Raw genomic sequence first — 25,382 nt, forward strand, 5'->3', positions numbered from 1 at the left:
CGGCAAACCGCCATTCCGGGTCCCTGTCTCTTCCGGCCGGCGGGGTGGGCTCCCGCGGCCGGCAAACCGCCTTTTCGGGTCCCTGTCTCTTCCGGCCGGCGGGGTGGGCTCCCGCGGCCGGCATTGGGCTTGACTATGCCCCAGCAGGCCCCGTCCGACCATCGGTGCCGGTCGCCAGGGCTCAGCAAATTTGGTCCTAGGCTTCGCGGCCTGCTGGGCCGCAATTCCGACCGGCCCGCGGGGTGGGCTCCCGCGGCCGGTTTAAAGCGCCATTCCGCCTCAGGTCCCGGCGGTATAACGGGCCGGGCGCCGCAAATTTAGCCCCCGGCTTCGCGGCCTACTAGGCCGCAATATTCCGGTCTCTGGTGGAGGGGGCGGGAACCTCTCCAGGCGCGAATTCTTCCCGCCTGGAGGTTCCTCCGCCCCCAGGGGATCGCACGCCGCCCTCCAGGCCGGATCCCTGTTAACCCTTTGGGTACAGGCCGGCTCTCAAATGGGTCTGTATAGTTGGCCCCCCTTTTTTTCTCAGGTGCCCATATATGGTGGCTCCCCTTTAGCCTTGGAGAGGCTGTGTTTTAAATATATATATATATAAAAAAAAAAATAAAAAAAAATAATTATAATAATAAAATAAATAATAATAGATCACTGATTTCTATTGGACTGCGCAGGACGCTGCAGCCTCATCAGTAGTACTGCATGTCTGCATGACCTCTTTCCACAGGCGGCATGGTGTTGCGCTCCCAGCCTGCGTCGCTGCTAGGGCATTTCCCCTTTTAGGCGGTTTTCTTGCATCTTCCAGGATACGGCGCTGGCCAAGTGCATGCGGCCCTTCCGTAGGCAGCATTCATCTTCTCTCCAGTTATGGTGCCTGCCATGTGCATCCCCCCCCCCTTCTAGGCGGGATACTGCACTCTCCCTGGCTGCCGGCTGGCCATGTGCATGACCCCCTTCTTAGGCGGAATACTGCACCTTCACCGAATACGGTGCTGGCCATGTGCACGACTCCCTTCCATAAGCGGAACGCTGCACTCTCTCTGGAATTGCTGCCGGCCATGTGCGTGACCCCCTTCCATGGGCGGAACGCAGCACTCACTGGATTCGCTGCCGGCCATGTGCGTGAGCCAGCCATGTGTGTGTGACTCCCTTCCTGGGCGGAACGCAGCACTCTCACTGGATCTGTTGCCGATCATGTGCATGACCCCCCTTTTTAGGCGGAATACTGCACTCTCACCGGATACGGTACTGGCTATGTGCACGACCCCCTTCCTTAGGCGGAATGCTGCACTCTCACTGATGTGCTATGATGCACTTATGTACTATGTTACTATGCTGCACTCTCACTGGTTTCGCTGCCGGCCATTTCATAGGTGGTATGCTACAGTCTCATTAGATTCCTGCCGGCCTTGGGTATGCCTCCTTCCCTCAGGCAGCATACATACATCCCTCTGTCTGTGGTTGTTTCCTCGCAGGTACGTTGCTGGCCATGTGCATGTACCCCATACATGGCAGGGTGCTTGCACTCTCGCTGGATCCGCTGTCGGCCATATGCATGACCCCTCTTCCGTGGGCGGTGTACGCACTCTTGCTGGATTCGCTGCCAGCCAGGGGCATGCCTTCCTTCCTCAGGCGACATGCACACATTCTTACTGACTGTGTTTGTCTTTCGCCAGTACGTTGCTGGCCATGTGTATGACTCCCATGCATGGCGGTGTGCTCGCACTCTCCCTGGATGAGATGCTGGCCATGTGCTTTACCCCCCTTTTTTCTGGGCGGCATGCTACACTCTCACCGGATACATTGCTGCCCATGAGAATGGCCCTCTAATATGGGTGGAATGCTTGCGCTTCCATTGGATACGGTGCTGGCCTTGTGCGTGACCACCCCTCATCCCATGAGCAGAATTTGGCACGCTCATGAGATTCACGGCTGTCCTTGTATGGCTGTGCTGGACTTGTACATGTCCCCCTTCATTGGCAGAGTAGTTGCACTCTCGCTAAGTCCAGTGTTGGTGTATTATTGCACATTCACTTAATGCATGGATACCCCTGTGCATGTTCCCCTTTCACTAGGTGGACCTTCTGCGTTCCTGCTGGATTATAGGGTATGTCCTGCTTCTCTGAAGTAGGTACGGCCTTAGGCATCACTCCCTTTTGGGACCGGCCTTTGCACTCTTGCCGACTGCAGTTTGCCAGATACAATTTCCCCCCTTTTCGGGGCGGACTGCTTGCGTTCCATCGCATGCTATACTAGGCTTGTGCATAACTCTCTTTCAGGTTGCACTTTGCAATTCCGTACATGCTGTGGCACTCTGTGGCGAGCCCCCCCTTTCTCGCTAAATTAACCTTTTGCAGTGAGCGGACGTTCTTGTGCGTTGTTTGGGCCGTGTATGCCTTCTCCTCCTGTAGGTGGGTTGGCCTTCTCACTGCTTACGGGCTGCTCGTACGTATGCCTCATCTACTTCCTGCGGCATACTTTTGTTTTCTTGGGATACGATGCCTGCCACAAACCTTGCACTCGTCTCTAAGGAGTTCATTCTGTCCACCTGACCCGGACGGGCTCTACTTGCTCTCTGCTGCACGGAGCTGGGTGGTACTCATTCATTTAGTTGGCCCTTCATCCCAGGGAATGTTCGTGGTTCCTAGATGCGTGCCCATTCGTCCTTCCGCGGTATTGCTTCCCTGCGCTAGTGGTCACATGGTCGAGAGTGCGGTTGTCTGGATCGCCCCTTGAATTCTTCGTTGGCTCTGGCAGGACTGCGGTTCCCTTGCCTGCTGCAATTTCCTCCTCTTCGGATGTAGTGTGGTATGAGTCCTTCCTCTTGGCGCCTCTACGCTACAGTCTGATCTGCTACCAGGTGCGGGCCGCTTTTCTCGGGAAGGTCACCCAAATTCTCTTGGGTGCTCGATTACCCAGGTCCGGAGGACCTCCGCCTTGGGTTCTTCAGGGTATTCTCCTTCTGCGAGGCGGTGAACCGGGCATCTCACAGTGTAGCAGGGTTCTGCTTTTGAGCTGTCCTATGGCTTCCCTGTTGCCCACTCCTCCGTTCGGTTGGAGGGTGTTATGCCGGCCTTTGTCTCGACTACCTTATCTTGCCGGCTCTGTTTGGCCGCCGCTCGGTACAGATCACTCTGATGTGGCTTCTGTCCCGCCAGACTTCAGAGGTTGTTCCTTCACTGTCCTCCCCTCTGGGGAGAGCATGGTTGTTCATGTGGATGGTTCCGGTGTTCCTTTTGGCCTCGTACTGTCTCCCTTGTTCACAGTGGCTGTATTAGCTGTGCCGATTTATCGAGTCTACCGCGTTCTGTCCTCCCGCTGAGTGCAGAGTGTGTGGTCCATTCTAAGACAATGGTCCTGCTGTAGACTTACCTTCTCGGTAACTTGGGGGGACTACCTTTCGGTCCAGATTATCCTTTGATCTCCTACACCGGGACTGTAGAACATGGCTACATCAGCATGGACTATAGCCTGTCTTGTCCTGGCATCTGGCGGATGCTGGGCGGACCCTTTTGGTTCCTTTCCGTCTGTCCTTCTGCTCCCCCACTCGGGTGGATACGGGACAACGTTGCTCGGGGGCCGACGGGACCAGTTTGTCAACTTCTGCCCGTGTTACTGGTCTGCGCCTGATCACATTTGGTTTTTCGCCCGCTTGCCAGGCGACTCCAGCGGTTTCGCTACTGCCCGCTCCTGGCTGTATTTCGTCCAGGATCTGTCGTAAGATTTATGGTTTTTTTATCTGGGGTTCTGTGGGAAGCTGTGCATTCCCCACTCTGACTTTTCTCTCCCCATGGTTCTGTCTTTTTTCCAGTCCGGCCTGGACCTGGGACTGGGATTCCTTTACTTGAGGTATCAGTGTCAGCGCTGTTCTTCCTCTTCCAGCGTTCCCCGGCCCTCTGGGCCTGTCAAGACCTTCTTACTCGAAATGGCTCTTTGGTTCCTCTGTACTGTCCTTCGGTACCGCCCTGGGAACTACATACTGAGTTCTCGGCGCTCCAATCTTGTCCTTGGAGCAGTTACAGAAGTTCTCTCTACCCTCCTGTCCTGTACGGTTGTGTTTCTGTATCAGTCGTGTCTCTGACGGGTGCCTGAATGGCCCCCTTTTTGTTCTGAGCCTTCTGTCTTTTCCCAGGACAGGGCTGTTCTACATCCCGTTCCTTCCTTCTGAAGGTGGTGTTTGCCTTTCGCTTCAACACTTCACCAATTTGGACGTTGTTTGGGCCTTGCAGTTTTTACTTGGAGATCTCCGACTCTTGTCGACGTTCGGTCTCTTGGGTTTCCTGGAGGTCCGCGCTTAGAGTTGACGGACTCCAGGGTGGTTTTCCTCCGCTTTATCAGATTGGCTATTGCTGAGGTTACCGCACCGAGGGCAGGATTCTGCCTTTACTGTCACCGTTCATTTCACCAGAGCGGTCGGTGCCTCCTGGGCCGGAGGCTTTGGGCTTCGGCCATGCATTTGAGCAAGGCGGCCACAGGTCTTCCTTGCACGCTTTACAGAATTCTACAGGGTGCATACTCTGGCTTCGGCGTATGCTGCCTTGGTCCGCCTGGGTCTGCAGGCGGCGGTTCCTTGATGCCTTCGGGTGCTTCGCCTTGGAGCTGTGGTCCCTCCCCTTTTGGACTGCTTTTGAACGTCCCAAGGTCTTCTGTGTCCCCCAAGGAAACTGGGCGAGAAAACGAGATTTTTGTATAACTTACCAGTAAAATCTCTTTCTCGCTCTTTCCTTGGGGGACACAGCACCCACCCATTCGTTGTTTTTCTCTACACGGTTTCCGAGTTTGTGTTACCCGTTGGGTAGTTGGCTTGTTGGTTCCTTGTTGGACTTTGCCTTTTCTCACTGCTTGGACACGCAACTGGCTGCCTTTCTCTCCAGGCTGAGGGTATAGCTGTGGAGGAGGGGCATAACAGCTTTCACTTAGTGTCACGCCTCCTATGGAGATGAGCTATACCCAAGGTCTTCTGTGTCCCCCAAGGAAAGAGCGAGAAAGAGATTTTACTGGTAAGTTATACAAAAATCTCGTTTTTTGTACTTACCGTAAAATCTGTTTCTCTTCCGTTCATTGGGGGACACAGCTCCCACCGGTTCTCTCGTTTGTGGGCCTTTTCTGGCCGGTGTGGTTCTGGGTTTGTACATAGTGTGGTTTTTTGTCTTGTTTCTCCTCCTGCTTTTGCACTAACTGATTTAGCTTAGTCCCTGTAGGAGGCTATAGCTGAAGGGAGGGGCTCACACCTTTGTGCTTAGTGTCCGCCTCCTAGTGGCAACAGCTAAACCATCGTCAAGCCTATGTCCCCCAATGAACGAAAGAGAAACACATTTTACAGTAAGTACAAAAATCTAGTTTTTTATGATGTTCACTGTCCGGGATAAAAAAAATATAATTATTTTATTGAAGAGGCCATTACGGATGTGGTGATACCAATTATGTATAATTTTTTTAATGAAAATAAAGAACTTTTCAAGGGCAATTTTTTTAATTTTAACATTTTTTAAACTTTTTTTTTTTTTTTAAGCCCCAGCCGGGGATGCCATTACTATGGGACGTTCTTAGAACCCTGCAATTTTGGTTTCAGAAGTGTTTTGGTGATGGAATGACAGAAGGAGCTCCTACCCTTTCATCATTTATATGTTGCAGTCAGCACTGACAGCAGAGTTCCAGCTGCATAAGACAGCCACAGGTGATATCCTGGGCACAGCTACCGAGTCCGTGCCATTACAATGCTGTAATAGTACAGCGACTCACAGGAACTACATTCCCACCATGATGTAGTATTACGGCGCATGACTGGAAGGGGTTAAAAGGGTCAAATCCATACTAAACATTTTTCTGGTTAAATTTTTGGGTGGGCTGTTCCAAAATGGTGCCAGCCATTTTGTGGGGATGCAAATGGGGCTAGGTTTGAAATTGAGTGGTTCCTGCATGTACTGGACATTTGTATGATTAATCTCTGAAAGCGTACAGAAACAAGAGGTTGTTCATACCTGCTCCTTTTATCCGGGCCTTTCCTCCGACGAGCTCTCATTTTTGCTCTGAAGAACTCATAAAGCCCATTCTGCTCCCATCCTTCACTGCGGAAAGACAGGTTGTGGGAGAGAACAGATATATGGAATATAAGTACTGTCATATAAATGTTTAAAAATATATGGCACTGGCTTTTCAGAGAGTATCAGAAAGTTTTTGGGAATTATGACGAGTCTGGGAAAGATCTGCTAAGGGTCCGGGCCTGGATTTACCAAAGTAAAACGAACCTGTTCCGAGGTCTGTCATGTGATGGAGGGCTGTAAAAAGCCTCAACTGCAGCTAAAAGTCTTTCACTTGGAGGCATTGGAGGGGGAAGACGGATATCCTTGGGGTCAAGAGGTTTGTACTCATGATCTTCCAGCTGCAGAAAGGTAATATAAACCAGTAAGAAGACATAAGGAAAATCTTACTAATACATATTCTACTATTTACTACAATGATATTGAATAAACCATAGAAATAATGTTTGCCATAACTGGTACAGTATAGCACCAGGAGTAATTACCTTGACTAGTGGAGCCATAAGTCCTGCTGGTAGATCAAAATACGGAACATTTGGAACAAGACTTGGGTCATCATGGTTAACATGTGGAGGTCCTTGTCTACGCATGTGAGGTGGCTGCCCATTAAAACCATGAGGAGGGGGGCCAAAATCTTGGTGTTGGTGACCTCCCCAAGGAGGATGTTCATTTATGCCTGGGTGTGGCATCCTGTGCCCTTGGTGATGGTGTGGAGGTCCCATCTCTGAAGAGGTTGACAGTACATAATTATATTAAATTACCACTTAAATAAGTTGTTCATTTCTGTGCAGCTTTTTACGGACTCACTTAATGGATTTTTTGCCACAAACAACACTTTTCATCAATCCACAGGATAGGTGATAAGTATCCGATTGCTAGTGGCACCACTGCTGGGATGTCCATCAATCATAAAAACAAGAGTCCCATGTCCTTTGTCTGAATGGAGTGCAAGTCAGGCATGCACACTGCCACAACTTATTACAGAATAGGGCAGTGATGGCGAACCTTTTAGAGACCGAGTGCCCAAACTGCAACCCAAAACCTAATTATTTATCACAAAGTGCCAACACAGCAATTTACCCTGAACACTACAGTCCAATATAGTCTATCTTCCATGTACTTTATTATTTAGCTATAATATCCTGCCTACATTCAATGTGCTGCCTGTGCTGTTCATAGTGCGCCCTGCACTGATGAATGGCAGGAAAAGTCTAAGGCATATTGGTACACCATAGACTTTTTCCAGGGTCCGGGTGCCCACAGAGAGGGCTCTGAGTGCCGCCTCTGACACCCGTGCCATAGGTTCGCCATCACTGGGGTAGGGGATTAGTGTCAGACTGGCGGAAGTATAACTGCTGGGGATCTATTGCCAATCATGAGAACAGGGGCCCACATTCCCTCGTGTGAATGAAGTGTCAGACACGCATAGGTGTCTGCTGCTCCATTCAAACGGGGAAACAGCCCCATTTTTGAAGGACTAAAAGTCAGACCCCCGCCAATCAGACACTTATCCCTATCCTGTGTACAGGGGATAAGCTGTTGTAATGGGACAACCCCTTTAATCTCTATAAGACTGACGGGATAAGTAAATACAGCACTTGGCTCCATAAAGCTTAACTGGAAAGATAGCACACATCCCCAATCACCTCACCATTCAAATGGTGGATATATGAACTCAATTCTAGTAAGTGCAACAATCAGAAACTTATGACATATTCTGTGAATAGGTGAGGTATGTTATTAGTGGGAAAACCAATTTAATAAACATTTCTCCTATAAACCCAGGCTCAGACTTTGAGCCATTACCCAATCGCCTATATGGTTTCTGCACTGTGATCCTCAAAACAATACAAGTCATCTCAACATGGCCAATATCCTAACCTCCTGTATATTAAATATGGGTTACTGTCATAAGGAAGCATAATATATTTACGAAGCATCTAATTAGCAGTCTACTACTTAAAGAGACACTTCCGTCACAAAACAAAAGAATTGAACCTAATGCCTAAGTGACACAAATTAGTACAAAAAATGAGTGCAGTTGCCTTTGGCAACCGTTCCCTAAATCTCACTAATCCTAACTATTAACTTGTCTTTATTGCATTGTATTAAAATACTCATGTTCCCTGTGCTAGCTAATGTTGAATTATAAAGCCACATATGACTGCTTATGTAACGCTCATAATTTGAATGAAGCAAACTATAAGCAAGTTCTTCCAAGAAAGGAAGTGTCACTTGGAGGTGCTGCGTATGTCCACTCATGGCTTAGCTCCATTCAATGGAACCAAGCGGCAAGTGGGTCCACGGCCTGTTAAGTAAACAAGTGTCATAATCTGCTGTGTGAATGGTCCCATATAACATAGATGGATAATCCAGTGTCATTTTACCACTGCTGTGAGGGGAAGATGTTATCTGAAGGGCAATCCTCCTGATAATAGTAGCTGTAGAATTGGCATAACAGCAGCTTTATTGTTCGCTTGATCGGCCTAGATCACAGAAGAGCATTGCATTGATTAGCGTAACGTGTGATGCTCTAATTGAGAGACTCATCCCCTTCCCTGTAAAATATAGGGTAGTTGTGCACACCTCATTTGGAAGAATACAACTAACGTATGAGGTGTGCTGCACAACTACCCTATATTTTACATTGATCCTTTTCTACAGACTGGGTGTGTCTATATCAGTTGGGGCACCCATTCCATATACAATAGTCGGGTGAGCCACTACAAACTATTATATTTCATCCCCTTCCCTATCTGGCCAGAGTGATGGCCTGACAGAGAGTTATGCAAAACTGTTTGCTGTGCTAAAAGTCCAAAGAGGAATTTAAAGAGCTAGAGCAGGAAGTACACTACAGAGAGTGACTTAAAAAAAATACATCTAGAAAAACATTTAAGTTATTAATATGTGAAACAATTAAAGAATTTTCCCTTTAATAGAGAAGTGAATATTAGAAAGATAGAAAGCAGTAAATACCAGTACCTGATGGAAAGTCTCCTTGAGGGTAATCAAAACGATGAGGAAAAGGTGGTCTCTCAAAAGGATGGCGTGGGGGAAAATCATCCTGCATAAAACGTGGGGGAAATCGGTTGAAATTATGAGGATGAGGTGGCTGATTAAACTGTGGAGGGTGCTGTTGGTGAGGCGGAAATGGCCCCCGAAAATGTGGAGGATGCTGCATGCGAAAATGTGGATCTCTTTGAGCCCCACCACCCCATGGTGGTTGTTCATGCTGGTTACTCCAAGGAGCTTCAAACTGGTTATTCCATGGAGGTTCTCTCTGATTGTTCCATGCTGGTTCAGGTTCATTGTTCCAGTTTGGATCTCTGTCATTCCACATGCCTTCGTGGCTATTATTCCATGGAGGGCAATGAGGGGGGCCCTGATGATGAGGAAAAGGGGGCTGATCACAGGGCTATAGATAAAGTTAAAATGACAAGAATTTTAAGATGGTCATTTTGCTTAAAGCTGAATTGTGCTCACACACACACAAACAATCACACCTCTGATGTCCTGGTAACTAATATAGAAAAATAAAAACACTCGGTGACTGGCACACCCATTATGTATACTTCTCAGCACAAGAGTAACCAATACTAACAGCCAACATATGATATAAATACATGTAGGATGCACCTGGAATGCTGCATCATTTCCACTTCACAAAGAGCATTAAAAGGGGTAGTATAATACTGATGACCTATCCTCAGGTCATCAATATCAGATCGGAGGGGCTCTGCCTCCCAGCACCCCTGCCAATCAGATGCTTGAAGACCATACTATCACTTTCATCCTGAATGGGACGAGCAGTTATAATTACACTGTTCCGCCTCTACAATGGAGACAACCCACTGGTAATACTGAAACAGAAGCAGCGGTGCTACCGCTTCAAACTACCGATTAGTGGGGGTACTGGGAGTTAGGCGACTGTTGATCAGATACTGATGACCTATCTTGAGGATAGGTCATCAATATTGCAGCACTGCACAACCTCTTTAATTCTCGTTGTATGCAGTGGCTGTTTTACAATGAGTCAAATATGGAGTTTATGGTCGCATTTTTCAAAGCAATTAGTTGCATAGTTTTTTATTTTGTGCTATTTTACAAACATCTAATACCTGCTGCTGGCCCCAGGGTGCCAAAGGCTGGGGCTGGTCAAACCAAGGTGGTTTATTAGGAGGCATCGATTCATGTGGTGCTGGACCTCTGGTTCCTGCATTTCCAGGATCTGGTACACTCCCAGGAGGAGGCTCAAATTCAGCAGTAGTAGGGATAGTAGGGATAGCAAGTGCAGGTTTCACATCCTCTGTGAAGAAAAAGAAAAGGACAAAATAGAAGAGAATGGCAGGAATTTAAAAAACTGAACAAAATATACATGATGACCAGCACATGACAAGTAATAATGATGATTACCTGGTAGGGGTACTTGAGCAGGTGCCGGAGCTGGGGCTGGGGCTGGAGCTGGTGGTTCGGGAATTGGCTCCATCACCGGTATCTGAATTTGCTGCTGCTGCTGTTGTTGCTGTTGTTGTTGTTGCTGCTGCTGTTGTTGCTGCTGCTGTTGTTGCTGCTGCTGTTGTTGCTGCTGCTGTTGTTGCTGCTGCTGTTGTTGCTGCTGCTGCTGTTGTTGCTGCTGCTGCTGTTGCTGCTGCTGCTGTTGTTGCTGCTGCTGTTGTTGTTGTTGCTTTAGACCAGCCACAAATTCCTCATGTTGCGTCTTTAAGGTTTGAATTTGCTGCTGGAACGCCATAAGGATTGGCTGTAACACACTGGAGTACTCAGCCAGTAAAGCAGCCTGAAGACAAACACATCATAGGTTAATTTAATCTTTTTCTGATTTCAAAGACCGAGGTCTGCTGTAATAGAAGTTACCTGGTGCTGTCCCAAGCCAAGGGCAGGACTCTGCAGCTGCTGGATTGTAGCTTCATCAAAGTACCCATTCTTCTCCCACAACTGAAGGAGCTACAGAGGGAAAAGGACATTTCAGTTGCACTATTGCTTGTCAGGTGAATACGGGGGATTTTTTTCCTGACTCCCTAGCACTGTTTTCACAGGCACCATCCTTTCAGCTACACTGGCACAAGCGCCTTGTCTGCGAGATCGCTTCTATGAGTGAAAGGGTGCGCCAAGAGAGAGAGTGCCATATTACTATGGGTTGTGGCTAGAATTAGGACAGGAGGGGTGCAATTTCTAATGAAGATACAAGAAACCCCACAGGTCTCTCTGTAGCATTTTACTATGCAAGTAACAAACGCCTGCAATTTAAAGCCTTTCTGCTGTTTTGTACGTGCATCTTTTCAGTATGCTGAATTTTGGATAAACACGCCATGTACCAAAATGCTATGTACAAAACACTTTCTCATCGTTTGCTGTGGACGCTAAACATCTGGCTGCAGCATTTCAGTGCAAAAAAAATCCCATTAAATGCCATGTATGAATCTAGATTTATAGATATTTTCAGTACACCATAAAATGCCTGAATTGCTGGAGTTTTCCTACTAACCAGGATCCAAGTTAAAAAAAATAAAATAAAGTACATATTTGGTGGATGAAGGGTTACGTCATCTACCCTGGTTGGTATATTAGACAGAGCTGGGCTAGTTTAGATGGAAGCTGCAGCAGTGGTCTACTGATCATGGTGGGTCCAGCTTGCTATAACCCTAGTATACAGCTGATGTTATGGGGAAGAACGCAGTCAGCTATTAATTTCCCCTTTAGCAAACATTCAAATAAATGGCTGAATATGTAATATATGGACAGCGCGAGTCCCTAAGAGCTGCTGTTTATTAGCTGCTCTCCACATTTGGACATGACATCCATTTGACCTTATAGGCTATGTGGTCAGGGGTTCTCATTGTGAATGACTGAATTTGTGCTATTTACAAAAGGATGGGTATTTAATTTTGGGTCACAGTTTCATCTTTCAACCTGCCTATCTATATAGTCATGAAAATAAGCTCCTGCTTTTTTCTCAGGAAAGCCTCCTGCCAAACTCACAGTACTACGTACACGTGCAATTTTCTGCTGCTTGTCCTCTTCCACTGCTAAAAAGCTGGTACAGTAAATAGGAACAACTACTTTCTGAAGGGCAGCCAGAAGATCCCGCGCTTGTTTCCGCTGACTGTGAGGAGAACAATAATTATATCATACACATATAATTACTGTAACATGCTGTATTACTTCCTAAATGTACTTCTAGGGGTTGTTTCACTTCAGCAAATAGCATTCATCATGTAGAGAAAGTTAATACAAGGCACTTACTAATGTATTGCGATTATAGATATTGCTTCCTTTGCTGGCTTGACTAATTTTTCCATCACATTATACACTGCTCGTTTTCAGAGGTTACGTCCACCCTGAAATCCAGCAGCGGTGGCCATGATTGCACAGTATAGGAAAAAGCACCAACCTATATGCACTCCAGCAGTCCCAGCCACTAGAAAGTCTGGTGGTTTTACCTATAGTGTGCAAGCACGGCCACTGCTGATGGACTGTAAGGTGATCATAACACCTTGATATGAGCAGTGTATAAATGTGATGGAAAAGACACAACACGTGGATGAGAATGACAATGTTTCTTGAAGACCCTTTTTCCCCCCAGTTTAATTACCCTTTTTTGTTACATTATGACATAGAAAAGGCAAATATGTGGTTGGGTCATAAAGCCCTATTCAGTTCTCTCCCAACTACTTTACATTACTATTACTTACCAGTGGTGTAACACGTCATTGGTCAAATAAATGAGATGTAAGCGTAATTCAAAGTGCGCTCCTTCAGCTGTGATACGATTGCGGAGGTGGCTAGCCATGAGCTCACAGTGCTGAGGGGATTTTGCATTGCTGAACATCCAATTTTTGCCAGCCTGAAGATAGAAGATTCACGCAGGGTTTTAATGGCTTTTCATAACAAAACTGCAGGCAAAAGATCTGCAGTATTTTACAGTACCAGCAGTAAACAAATCTCATCCACACACAGTGTAAGAACTGTAAAAAGGAAAGGAGCACCTTGCAAAAATATGGGAACCCAAGGAGATTTGAGCTCTCCGATAACTTTGACTGAGGTTTTATAAATACCCAGACTCCTCTAACCTTGTCCCAAAATACAGCAGCCATGGGTTCTGCTAAGCAGCTGAGTAACACTCTCAAAATAAAAATGGTAGGGGACTACAAAGCAGGAGAAGACTATAAAAATATAGCAAAGCGTTTTCAGGTTGCTCTTTCCTCATTTTGAAATGTAATTAAGAAATGACAGTTAACAAGAACAGTGGAGATCAAGAGCAAAGGACATTTTTAGAGACAGTTGCTTGTAGGATCGCTAGAAAGGCAAATCAGAACCCCCACTTGACTGAAAAAGACCTTCAAAAAGATTTAGCAGACTCTGGAGTTGTGGTACATTTTTCTACTGTTCAGCGACACCAGCACAAATATGGCCTTTGTGGAAGAGTTATCAGAAGTTTGCAAAAGAACATCTAAACAAGCCTGACATGTTGGAAACAAGTCTTGGGGACCAATGAGGTTAAACTAGAACTCTTTAGCAACAATGACCACCATGTTTGGAGAAAAAGGGCACAGAATTTCATGGAAAGAACACTTCTCCAACCATTAAGCATGGCACAGGTAGAGGGAAGAATTGATTCAATGAAATTCCTGGGGCTGACTTCTACAAATGGATAGTGATCCTAAACACACCTCAAAATCCACAATAGATTGCCTCAAAAGGTGAAAGCTGAAGGCTTTACCACGGGCCTCACAGTCCCCTGATCTGAACATCATTGGAAAGGTGGAAAGACCTCAAAAGAAGAGGTCTCAAAAGAGTAGTGCATGCAAGACAACCCAGAACCGTCATAGAACTGGAAGACTTTTTCACAAAGAATGGATGAAAATCCATTAAACAAAAGATTCTTATCTGGCTGCAAAAATATTTTACAAGCTGTGATACTTGCCAAGTGGGGTGCTAGTGCTACTAGGTACTAACTATGCAGGGTGCCCAAAGTTTTGCTTCAGGCCCTTTTCAGTTTGATATTTTGAGAATAAAAACATGGGAAAAAATGTTTCTGCTTATAATACAAAGGGAATGCCTTTTGGAGGTCATTTCATTGTCAACTTGCTTCAATGTATATATATAGTTTTTCATCTGTTGCTGCACATAGATTGTTTGTTAAAAAGGCAGTAAACCTATTAAAATAAACATTTATATTCGCCGCTCTAAAGCCTCTCCAGTTCAGCACTGATGGACTTTGCTTTCATTACTGTAGCAGTGACGTACTCACATACCACTGCAGCAAATTACTAGCCTAAATGGTCTGGTGCAGCATACCACTAAGGCCAGTGATTGACGGCAGTGGTCACATTCGGCATATGGGCATGTCATCTTTGCAGCTAATAACATGATGCCATGGCTGTGACAGTTGCAGCACTGGAGTGAAGGGGGTTTGAAACAGAGAGTATAGTTTTTAATTTTATTATTTTAATAAACTTTAAAAAAAAAAAAGTTTTTTTTTTTTAACTCCAACCCCTTTAAAAAAAAAAAAAAAAAATTAAAATGCTCAAATCTCCATGCAGATGTGCAGTCTCCCCAGAAATCTCTGCTGCAAGTCTCCTGAAATTTTAAAACAGGAGCCCCAGAGCAAGTCATGCTGAAGTATATTGCAAATAAACGTACCATTTTGAGTACAGCAATATCTTTTATTATTAATAAATTTTTAGCATTAATAAACATATTTCTTGTTATTACTACTCTATTATTAAGGAAATTATAAATTAAAGCCTACATTTTAATCTTACAGTTCATCTTTAAAAATGTTATAAAATTCTCAATTAATCAGAATCCATAGAAAAACTGAAACATAGCCACCTGCACCTACACAATATAGTACACATGAATGAAATCGGGTGACTTACTGATATGGCATCCTTAGTACAAGTGTCAATGATAGGCTGGAGTAAGTTATCAAACTCATTCATATCCAACTGGGTTTCTTCCCGTAGCTTCTGCATTTGCTGTTCAGCGGCAAGCTCCACTGCAGCTGTAACTTGCTCCTGGCATGAAAAATGTGTTCATAGCATCACTGTAAAAAGATAAATCCTAACCCAACATGCCTTCAGCTTTCCTCAAACTCAAGAAGATGCTGAAGCAGTAAATACCGCTAAAAAGAAGAGGTCAGTTTTCCCCATGAAAATACATACAGAAGTAGAAAGCCTATACAGAAACTCTTCTGTCCTATCCCAGCAGTGTGGAAATCATATACAAGCTCTAGATTACTTTTCTGACGTTGGGATTATTGCGTGCAGTTTTCAAGGCAGGATTTTTTTGGTTCAAAACCATTCCTGCCTTTGGCTCAGACACCTGCCTCAAGAACTGCATGTATGACCAAGGCCATATCCCTAAGATGTGCAAGTGACGGCTAGCTATCCTGTCTTTAAAACTGCATATTATTTTAGGCTACTTTCACACTTGCGGCAGAGTGATCCGGCAAGCAGTTCCGTCGCCAGAACTGCCTGCCAGATCTGTCAAAACGTATGCCAACTGATGGCATTTGTAAGACTGATCAGGATCCTGATCAGTCTTACAAATGCATTGAAATGCCGGATCCGTCTTTCTGGTGTCATCTGGAAAAAACGGATCTGGCATTTATTTTTTTCACTTTTTTTTTTGGTCTGCGCTTGCAATATTTTGAATGCCGGATCCGGCACTAATACATTCCTATGGAAGAAAATACTGGCTAGTGTTCTGGATTTTTGGCCGGAGATAAAACCGTAGCATGCTGCGGTATTATCTCCATCCTGAAATGGTAAAAAGACTGAAGACATCCTGAACGGATTGCTCTCCAATTAGAATGCATTAGGCTACTTTCACACTGGCATTTTTGTTTCAGTTTGTGAGATCTGTTTCAGGGCTCTCACAAGCGGTCCAAAACGGATCAGTTTAGCCCCAATGCATTCTGAATGGATAAGGATCCGTTCAGAATGCATCAGTTCGCCTCCGTTCAGCCTCCATTCCGCTCTGGAGGCGGACACCAAAACGCTGCTTGCAGCGTTTTGATGTCCGCCTGACGATGCAGAGCCAAACGGATCCGTCCTGACAATGGGGACGGATCCGTTTTCACTGACACAATATGGTGCAATTGAAAACGGATCCGCCTCCCATTGACTTTTAGTGCAAGTCAAAACGGATCCGTTTGCATTATCATGAACAAAAAAAATAAAAAAATGTTGTTCATGGTAATGCAAACGGATCCGTTCTGAACGGATACAAGCGTTTGCATTATAGGTGCGGATCCGTCTGTGCAGATACCAGACGGATCCGTACCTAAAGCAGGTGTGAAAGTAGCCTTAGGATAAAACGGATCAGTTCTTTTCCGGTATAAAGCCCCTAGGACGGAACTCAATGCCGGAAAAGAAAAACGCTAGTGTGAAAGTACCCTTAGTACTATGGAGTGAGGTGGGGATGGAAAAAACATCATGCCTGATCCCCCAACTGCACTCACTTCTCATAGCAGAGGGTTTACGTTTCTTGATTTGTATGCATCCAACTCTCCAGCACACTGTTTAATATATTTAAAAGGGTTTTCTGAGACTTTCTAACTGATCGGTGGGGGCCCAACATCCAGGACCCCAGCCGATCAGGTGTTTGAGAAGGCTCCTGTAAGGACTACAGCCTACTCGTGGCTCAGCAAGCACAGCGCCGCACATAGTATAACGGCTGTGCTTGGTATCGAAGCTTAACCCCAATTCACTTGAATGGGGCTGAGCTGCGCATAGGTCATGTGACCGATGAGCGCGATGTCACTGGCCACGGGAAAACTGTGAGGAGGCTGCGGCACTTACAGGAGCATCAGTGCCTTCTCATACAGCTGATCAGCAGGGTCCCGGGTGTGGTACCCACCCATCAGATACTGATGACTATCGAGAGGATAGGTCATCATTTAAAACGCCTTGGGAAACCCCTTTAAAAACAGGGTAAATGAAGCATTGCACTTCAAATCAATGTGCTGTCCATGTAATGCAAAGAAATGCTAATTCATGAAGGTTCTGAAGGAAGAACGTCCAGCCAATGAAATGCTAAATGTCCATCCCCTTGAATAGAAAGTAACACTGACTGATACCTGTCTCATAGTGAGGAGCTGCTGTTCTTGCTGCTGAAGGTTCCACTGGCTTTGCTGAATGAGATCTTCTAGAGGAGGGGCACCTTGTGGTGGCGGTGGCACTAAGGCAGGTGGCAGAGGCAAAGCTGGAGGGGGAATTGTGGAGATTTGAGGATTGGGTTCCATGTCCTGAGCTTGCTTGCAAATCACTGCATCAAGAAAGAAGCAATTTAAAGGGGAAATCCAACAAGAAAAAGGCTTAAAGCATGTAAGAATATCAAGTGGTGGGGCTTGGGGAATTCCGGGAATGAGAGGGCTGCTAGTCTGCTAAAGCTGGGACTTCATGTGGACTAGAGAGGAGCAAAACATATCGATTCTGAACTAATTGGATTTGTTAGAAATTTCGCAAAAAGACAGTTTTTTCACCATAACACAGTGTGTGTGTAGACAGCATAATACACTGCTCAAAAAAATAAAGGGAACACTTAAACAACACAATGTAACTCCAAGTCAATCACACTTCTGTGAAATCAAACTGTCCACTTAGGAAGCAACACTGAGTGACAATCAATTTCACATGCTGTTGTGCAAATGGGATAGACAACAGGTGGAAATTATAGGCAATTAGCAAGACCCCCCCAATAAAGGAGTGGTTCTGCAGGTGGTGACCTGACCACTTCTCAGTTCCTATGCTTCCTGGCTGATGTTTTGGTCACTTTTGAATGCTGCCGGTGCTTTCACTCTAGTGGTAGCATGAGACGGAGTCTACAACCCACACAAGTGGCTCAGGTAGTGCAGCTTATCCAGGATGGCACATCAATGCGAGCTGTGGCAAGAAGGTTTGCTGTGTCTGTCAGCGTAGTGTCCAGAGCATGGAGGCGCTACCAGGAGACAGGCCAGTACATCAGGAGACGTGGAGGAGGCCAACAACCCAGCAGCAGGATCGCTACCTCCGCCCTTGTGCAAGGAGGAACAGGAGGAGCACTGCCAGAGCCCTGCAAAATGACCTCCAGCAGGCCACAAATGTGCATGTGTCTGCTCAAACGGTCAGAAACAGACTCCATGAGGGTGATATGAGGGTCCGACGTCCACAGGTGGGGGTTGTGCTTACAGCCCAACACCGTGCAGGACGTTTGGCATTTGCCAGAAAACACCAAGATTGGCAAATTCGCCATTGGCGCCCTGTGCTCTTCACAGATAAAAGCAGGTTCACACTGAGCACATGTGACAGACGTGACAGAGTCTGGAGACGCCGTGGAGAACGTTCTGCTGCCTGCAACATCCTCCAGCATGACCGGTTTGGCATTGGGTCAGTAATGGTGTGGGGTGGCATTTCTTTGGAGGGCCGCACAGCCCTCCATGTGCTCGCCAGAGGTAGCCTGACTGCCATTAGGTACCGAGATGAGATCCTCAGACCCCTTGTGAGACCATATGCTGGTGCGGTTGGCCCTGGGTTCCTCCTAATGCAAGACAATGTTAGACCTCATGTGGCTGGAATGTGTCAGCAGTTCCTGCAAGACGAAGGCATTGATGCTATGGACTGGCCCGCCCGTTCCCCAGACCTGAATCCAATTGAGCACATCTGGGACATCACGTCTCACTCTATCCACCAACGTCACGTTGCACCACAGACTGTCCAGGAGTTGGCAGATGCTTTAGTCCAGGTCTGGGAGGAGATCCCTCCGGAGACCGTCTGCCACCTCATCAGGAGCATGCACAGGCGTTGTAGGGAGGTCATACAGGCATGTGGAGGCCACACACACTACTGAGCCTCATTTTGACTTGTTTTAAGGACATTACATCAAAGTTGGATAAGCCTGTAGTGTGTTTTTCCACTTTAATTTTGAGGGTGACTCCAAATCCAGACCTCCATGGGTTAAAAAATTTGATTTCCATTTTTTTTTGTGTGATTTTGTTGTCAGCACATTCAACTATGTAAAGAACAAAGTATTTCAGAAGAATATTTAATTAATTCAAATCTAGGATGTGTTATTTGTGTGTTCCCTTTATTTTTTTGAGCAGTGTACATGCAATGATGCAGTGTGCTTTTAAACAGACTGCTTGTTAACACAGTCAACCATACGGTTACTCATAGCTATGCATGTCAGTGTCACTCCGTTTTTTTTTTTTGCTAGTGCTGTCATTGGGTTAAAGAGCTTAAAGCGATGGGGGGAGAGCACAAATTTTGAGGAAAAAAAAACAAAAAGACAAGAGAAAAAAAATATATAAGTCCTAGGAGACATCAGTGTCATATACCAATTTTCAGGCCAATCAGAGCACTTTCAATTTAAGTTGAATCGATTCGGACCACACAAATCAAATTTTTTGACAGATTTGGTGAACTGGACACAAAACTAATTTCAGGAAATTCGCACAATATGTAATGTGGACATATCGCAGATCCGAGATTGCAGGGCAAGCCTATGTCATAAGCTACCTGCGATATTAGTAGGTAGAATTGGTTTTACGCACCAATCCAACCATGCTGGGCACCATTTCCCATGTACCCATAAAAATACATCACGTTTAAGGCCTCATGCACATGACCGTTCAGTTTTTTGTGGATCCGCAAAACACGGAAGCCGCCCGTGTGCCTTCTGCAATTTGGCCCATTGTAGAAATGCCTATTCTTGTCCGCAAAACGGACAATAATAGGACGTTATATTTTTTTTGCGGGGCTAGGGAACCGAGCAACGGATGCGGACAGCACACGGAGTGCTGTCCGCATCTTTTGCTGCCCCATTGAAGTGAATGGGTCCGCATCCAAGCCGCAAAAACTGCGGCTTGGATGCGGACCAGAACAACGGTCGTGTGCATGAGGCCTAATACTGCAAATCAATGAGGCTCAAGCCTGAGCGGGAAATAGAGAAAGGCCTCTTGCGCACGAACATATTTTCTTTCCGTGTCCGTTCCGTTTTTTTTCCAGACCCATTCCTTTCAATGGGTCCGCAAAAAAAAACGGAAGTTACTCTGTGTGCATTCTGTTTCCGTATGTCCGTTCCGCAAAAAAATAGAACCTGTCCTAATATTGTCCGCATCACGGACAAGCATAGTACTGTTCTAATAGGGGCCAGCTGTTCTGTAAAATATGGAATGCACACGGATGTCATCCGTATTTTTTGCAGACCACAAAATACATATGGTCGTGTGCAAGAGGCCAAACTGCCTAGACCAGATTAGGCAAAGTGCACATCTGCACCATGATTCTGGCATTCTGTAGCGGTGTAGGAACAGAATACCGGAAATGCCGGACCCAGCATATGCAGGACACAGCCGACACCGGAAAGATCCCATTTACTATAATGGGGTCCACTGGTGTTCGGCATCAATTCCAGCATTTTGCAGGAAAAATTAAGCTGCATGCAGTGGCATTTCAATTTTCTGTTTTGCCGGAATTTGCAGATGTGAACCTAGCCTTAAGGTGGGTTTACATGGCCAGAGGAGCAGCCGATTATCAGGAAGGAAGCGTTCCTTCCAGACAACTGGCTGCTCGTTCAGCCTTTACATGCAGAGATCACTTCCAGATCGCCATTACTATTGCTCCTCAGACAGCTGCATTGGGCAACATCCGCTTACCCTAAAGAGATTACTTACGTGGCTGCACGAACGACTGTTTCACCTCATTCATCGGGTGATCGGCTGCACCTTTAGATGGGCAGATTGTCGGGGACAAGCGTTTACAGGAGCGTTCATCCTCGATAATCGGGCCGTGTAAACCCAGCACTAGTTAGATACAGACAGATTAGCTTTATTAGATAAGGCTACTTTCACACTCGCGTTTGGTGCGGATCCCTCATGGATCTGCACAGACAGATCCATTCAGATAATACAACCATCTGCATCCGTTCAGAACGGATCCGGATGTATTATCTGTAACATAGCCAAGACGGAGCAGTCTTGAACACCATTGAAAGTCAATGGAGGACGGATCCGTTTTCTATTGTGCCAGATTGTGTCATAGAAAACGGATCCGTCCCCATTGACTTACATTGTGTGCCAGAACGGATCCGTTTGTATTATCTGTAACATAGCCAAGACGGAGCAGTCTTGAACACCATTGAAAGTCAATGGAGGACGGATCCGTTTTCTATTGTGCCAGATTGTGTCATAGAAAACGGATCCGTCCCCATTGACTTACATTGTGTGCCAGAACGGATCCGTTTGTATTATCTGTAACATAGCCAAGACGGAGCAGTCTTGAACACCATTGAAAGTCAATGGAGGACGGATCCGTTTTCTATTGCGCCAGATTGCATCATAGCTGCAAGCAGCGTTTTGGTGTCCGCCTCCAGAGCAGAATGGAGACTGAACGGAGGCAAACTGATGCATTCTGAGCGGATCCTTTTCCATTCAGAATGTATTAGGACAAAACTGATCCGTTTTGGACCGCTTGTGAGAGCCCTGAACGGATCTCACAAACGGAAACCAAAACGCCAGTGTGAAAGTAGCCATAATCAGATAGACTTGCAGGGTAAACATAAAGCCTTTTTTGACAAACTAAACATACACTGCTGCTGCTCCATAGCAAGTTTACACTTGTAGTAGCTGTAGAATTCTCCTCCGAACAGGAATGAAAATTTGGGGTTGTCCTTCTGCTTCTCCATAGTCATTTTCTCAAATTCCGGCCCATTTCGAGCCACAAACTGTGCGAGCTTGTCAATGACATTACGTAGTTCTTGATCTATAGAGAAGGGGAGAAAAATAGCTTTGCACACCAATTCTATTCACTGACAGATATAAATCAGCAGACAACTTGTAGAAAGCTGCGATTTCTATCTGCGGCAGGAGAAGCGGAGAGTTATCCAGGGGGGTCACTTTCTAGTCTTAAAAGGTGCCAAACCTCTGTAAGGCTCCATTCACACGTCCGCAATTCTGTCCTGCATTTTGCGGAATTGAATTGCGGACCTATTCATTTCTATGGGGCCGCACTATGTGCTGCCCGGATCCGCAATTCCGTTCCCGAAAACAAAATAGAACATGTCCTATTCTTGTCTGCAATTGTGGACAAGATTAAGCATTTTCTATTAAGTGCCGGCGATGTGCGGTCCGCAAAATGCGGTCCGCACATTGCCGTTGTCCGTGTTTTGCGGATCCGCAAAACACACACACGGATGTGTGAATGGAGCCTGAAGCAGAAGCAGCACTCTAAGCGGCAAGCACCGTACATTGTATACCGGCCGTGCTTGGCATCGCTCTCAGCCCCGTTCACTTCAGTGGGACTGAGCTGCTCCTAGGCCACGTGACACATGAATGTAGTCACTAGTCTAGGAAAAGCTCACAGGGGCGCCGGTGACTTCTCAAACAACTGATCAGCGGGGTCCCTTGGCGAGGAATGGCTGTGGGTCCTACAATCAGTAAGTTAGGGCAGGTCACAGGCAGCGTTGAGCGAACTTGTGGTTTCAAGTCCGGCGTACAAGGTTCGGGTTATCTAAGAATTCCGCATAACTTATGGTCCGTGGTAGCGGAATCCATAACGGAATTCTTCGATAACCCGAACCTTGTAAACACAAGTTTGCTCAACACTAGTCATAGGTCAATCATTGTTAGGGCACGTGCACATGACCGCTGGATGTATTGCGGAATCGCAGAACACGGATACCAGCATTCTGCATTTTGAGGAACGGCCGGCCCCTAATAGAACAGTCTTATCCTTTTTCGGAATGCGGACAATAATAGGACATGTTCTATTTTTTTTTGCAGATTGAAAACCATATGGACACGGAAAGCACACAGAGTCATTTCCGTTTTTTGTGGCTCCATTGAAGCGAAAGGTTCCGCATATGGGCCACAAAAAAAATGGGACGGACACGGAAAAAAAAATACGTTTGTGTGCACAAGCCCTTGTAGTGAGAAACAAACCGCACAGTTGGGTGACAACTAGTGTTGAGCGAACTTGTGTTTTAAGTTCGGCGTCGGGTTATCGAAGAATCCCGTTATGGATTCTAAATTCCGTTATGGCCCATGGTAGCGGAATCCATAACGGGATACTTCGATAACCCGAACTTTAGACGCCGAACTTAAAACACAAGTTCGCTCAACACTAGTGACAACCATTCCCCAGCCCATTTCAATGCCTGATTCAGACGGCCATTCTGCGTCCGTTTTTATTTGTTGAGTCTGGGTGGTAATGCATCCGGCAAACAGGTGAGCGAACTGAACCACTGTGGGGGTAGGTTCACTTGGCGTTTTATCTATGCTTCAGGATTCCTCTTTTTTTTTGCCGATTAGGTGGGTTTTTGTGCAGTTTTGGATGCCATTTTTATATCCTGCCCATTTCAAAAGGAACTCTGAATGCGGATTCCGTGTCAAGAACGCACGCCGCTTATTTTCCGCAGGAAGGTTTTTAAAACCGCACACTGAGAAAAGAAAACCTGCCATATGAATTATCAAGCAGTTTCTCCCTTCCAATCGCTCTCAGTGCGGTTTCTAGGCGCAGAAAATCCACAAAACTCTGTGTGAACATACTCTAAAAATGCAGGGGGGACAATTGTTGGGAAGGGAAGGTAGCTGGGTGTGCAGCCATGGGGGAGTGTGGACCGCACATTCCCGCTCGCACACTCACCTTCAGGGGGCAGCGGCACCTCCATGGCGAGGACAGCGGCCTAATCCCCGTCCGCCCGACCTCTCACTACAGTAAACCGCCACTCGTTCACTACAGCCGGAAACGTCGCAAACCTGCGCCTCACCAGACGGCCATGCACCATGGCAACAGCCACTGAGGCTTGGAATACGGCCGGTGACGAAGACAAAGCGCCGGAAGCTCAGCGCATGCCGCTTCACGTACAGGGAATGTGAGCGGCGACATTGTATACATCTCGTCTTTGTCCGTCTTACGGAAAGCTGGGCGACAACCTACATGTTCAGCACTGAGAGGCTTTCTAGGGAATTCTGCTGTACTTGGGGACTGTGATTGTCCTATGGGATAGGTAGGCACGGATTGTCCTATGGGATAGGTAGGCAGGGATTGTCCTATGGGATAGGTAGGCACGGATTGTCCTATGGGATAGTTAGGCACGGATTGTCCTATGGGATAGGTAGGCACGGATTGTCCTATGTGATAGGTAGGCACGGATTGTCCTATGGCATAGGTAGGCATTGCTTGTCCTATGGGATAGGTAGGCACGGATTGTCCTATGGGATAGGTAGGCACGGATTGTCCTATGGGATAGGTAGGGTACGGATTGCCCTATGGGATAGGTAGGCATTGCTTGTCCTATGGGATAGGTAGGCACGGATTGTCCTATGGGATAGGTAGGCACGGATTGTCTTATGGAATAGGTAGGCTCGGATTGTCCTATGGGATAGGTTGGCACGGATTGTCCTATGGGATAGGTAGGCAGGGATTGTCCTATGGGATAGGTAGGCAGGGATTGTCCTATGGGATAGGTAGGCAGGGATTGTCCTATGGGATAGGTAGGCAGGGATTGTCCTATGGGATAGGTAGGCAGGGATTGTCCTATGGGATAGGTAGGCAGGGATTGTCCTATGGGATAGGTAGGCAGGGATTGTCCTATGGGATAGGTAGGCACGGATTGTCCTATGGGATAGGTAGGCACGGATTGTCCTATGGGATAGGTAGGCACGGATTGTCCTATGGGATAGGTAGGCACGGATTGTCCTATGGGATAGGTAGGCACGGATTGTCCTATGGGATAGGTAAGCAGGGATTGTCCTATGGGATAGGTAGGCACGGATTGTCCTATGGGATAGGTAGGCACGGATTGTCCTATGGGATAGGTAGGCACGGATTGTCCTATGGGATAGGTAGGCAGGGATTGTCCTATGGGATAGGTAGGCAGGGATTGTCCTATGGGATAGGTAGGCAGGGATTGTCCTATGGGATAGGTAGGCAGGGATTGTCCTATGGGATAGGTAGGCAGGGATTGTCCTATGGGATAGGTAGGCAGGGATTGTCCTATGGGATAGGTAGGCAGGGATTGTCCTATGGGATAGGTAGGCAGGGATTGTCCTATGGGATAGGTAGGCACGGATTGTCCTATGGGATAGGTAGGCACGGATTGTCCTATGGGATAGGTAGGCAGGGATTGTCCTATGGGATAGGTAGGCACGGATTGTCCTATGAGATAGGTAGGCACGGATTGTCCTATGGGATAGGTAGGCAGGGATTGTCCTATGGGATAGGTAGGCAGGGATTGTCCTATGGTATAGGTAGGCAGGGATTGTCCTATGCCCTATGGGATAGGTAGGCAGGGATTGTCCTATGGGATAAGTAGGCATTGCTTGTCCTATGGGATAGGTAG

At 46.6% G+C, this 25,382-nt stretch overlaps 1 protein-coding gene across 1 annotated transcript in view; it reads right to left on the minus strand.

The window, feature by feature from the left end:
- Positions 1-23,816, minus strand: part of LOC120989377 (calcium homeostasis endoplasmic reticulum protein) — a 34,370-nt gene extending 10,554 nt beyond the window's left edge. The window contains exons 1-15 of the mRNA XM_040417445.1: positions 23,684-23,816; positions 21,629-21,802; positions 20,716-20,844; positions 17,143-17,330; positions 14,939-15,076; positions 12,749-12,900; positions 12,048-12,159; positions 10,911-11,000; positions 10,687-10,833; positions 10,452-10,566; positions 10,157-10,344; positions 9,021-9,453; positions 6,524-6,762; positions 6,246-6,379; positions 5,979-6,065 (exon numbers count right to left, since the gene is read on the minus strand). Coding sequence (XP_040273379.1) covers positions 5,979-6,065; positions 6,246-6,379; positions 6,524-6,762; positions 9,021-9,453; positions 10,157-10,344; positions 10,452-10,566; positions 10,687-10,833; positions 10,911-11,000; positions 12,048-12,159; positions 12,749-12,900; positions 14,939-15,076; positions 17,143-17,330; positions 20,716-20,844; positions 21,629-21,802; positions 23,684-23,708 — 2,351 coding nt within the window. The 5' untranslated portion in view covers positions 23,709-23,816. The remainder of the gene's footprint in view (positions 1-5,978; positions 6,066-6,245; positions 6,380-6,523; positions 6,763-9,020; positions 9,454-10,156; positions 10,345-10,451; positions 10,567-10,686; positions 10,834-10,910; positions 11,001-12,047; positions 12,160-12,748; positions 12,901-14,938; positions 15,077-17,142; positions 17,331-20,715; positions 20,845-21,628; positions 21,803-23,683) is intronic.
- Between the last annotated feature and the right edge of the window lie 1,566 nt (positions 23,817-25,382).

The sequence above is a fragment of the Bufo bufo genome, chromosome 2, assembly GCF_905171765.1.
Source record: "Bufo bufo chromosome 2, aBufBuf1.1, whole genome shotgun sequence".
NCBI lineage: Eukaryota > Metazoa > Chordata > Amphibia > Anura > Bufonidae > Bufo > Bufo bufo.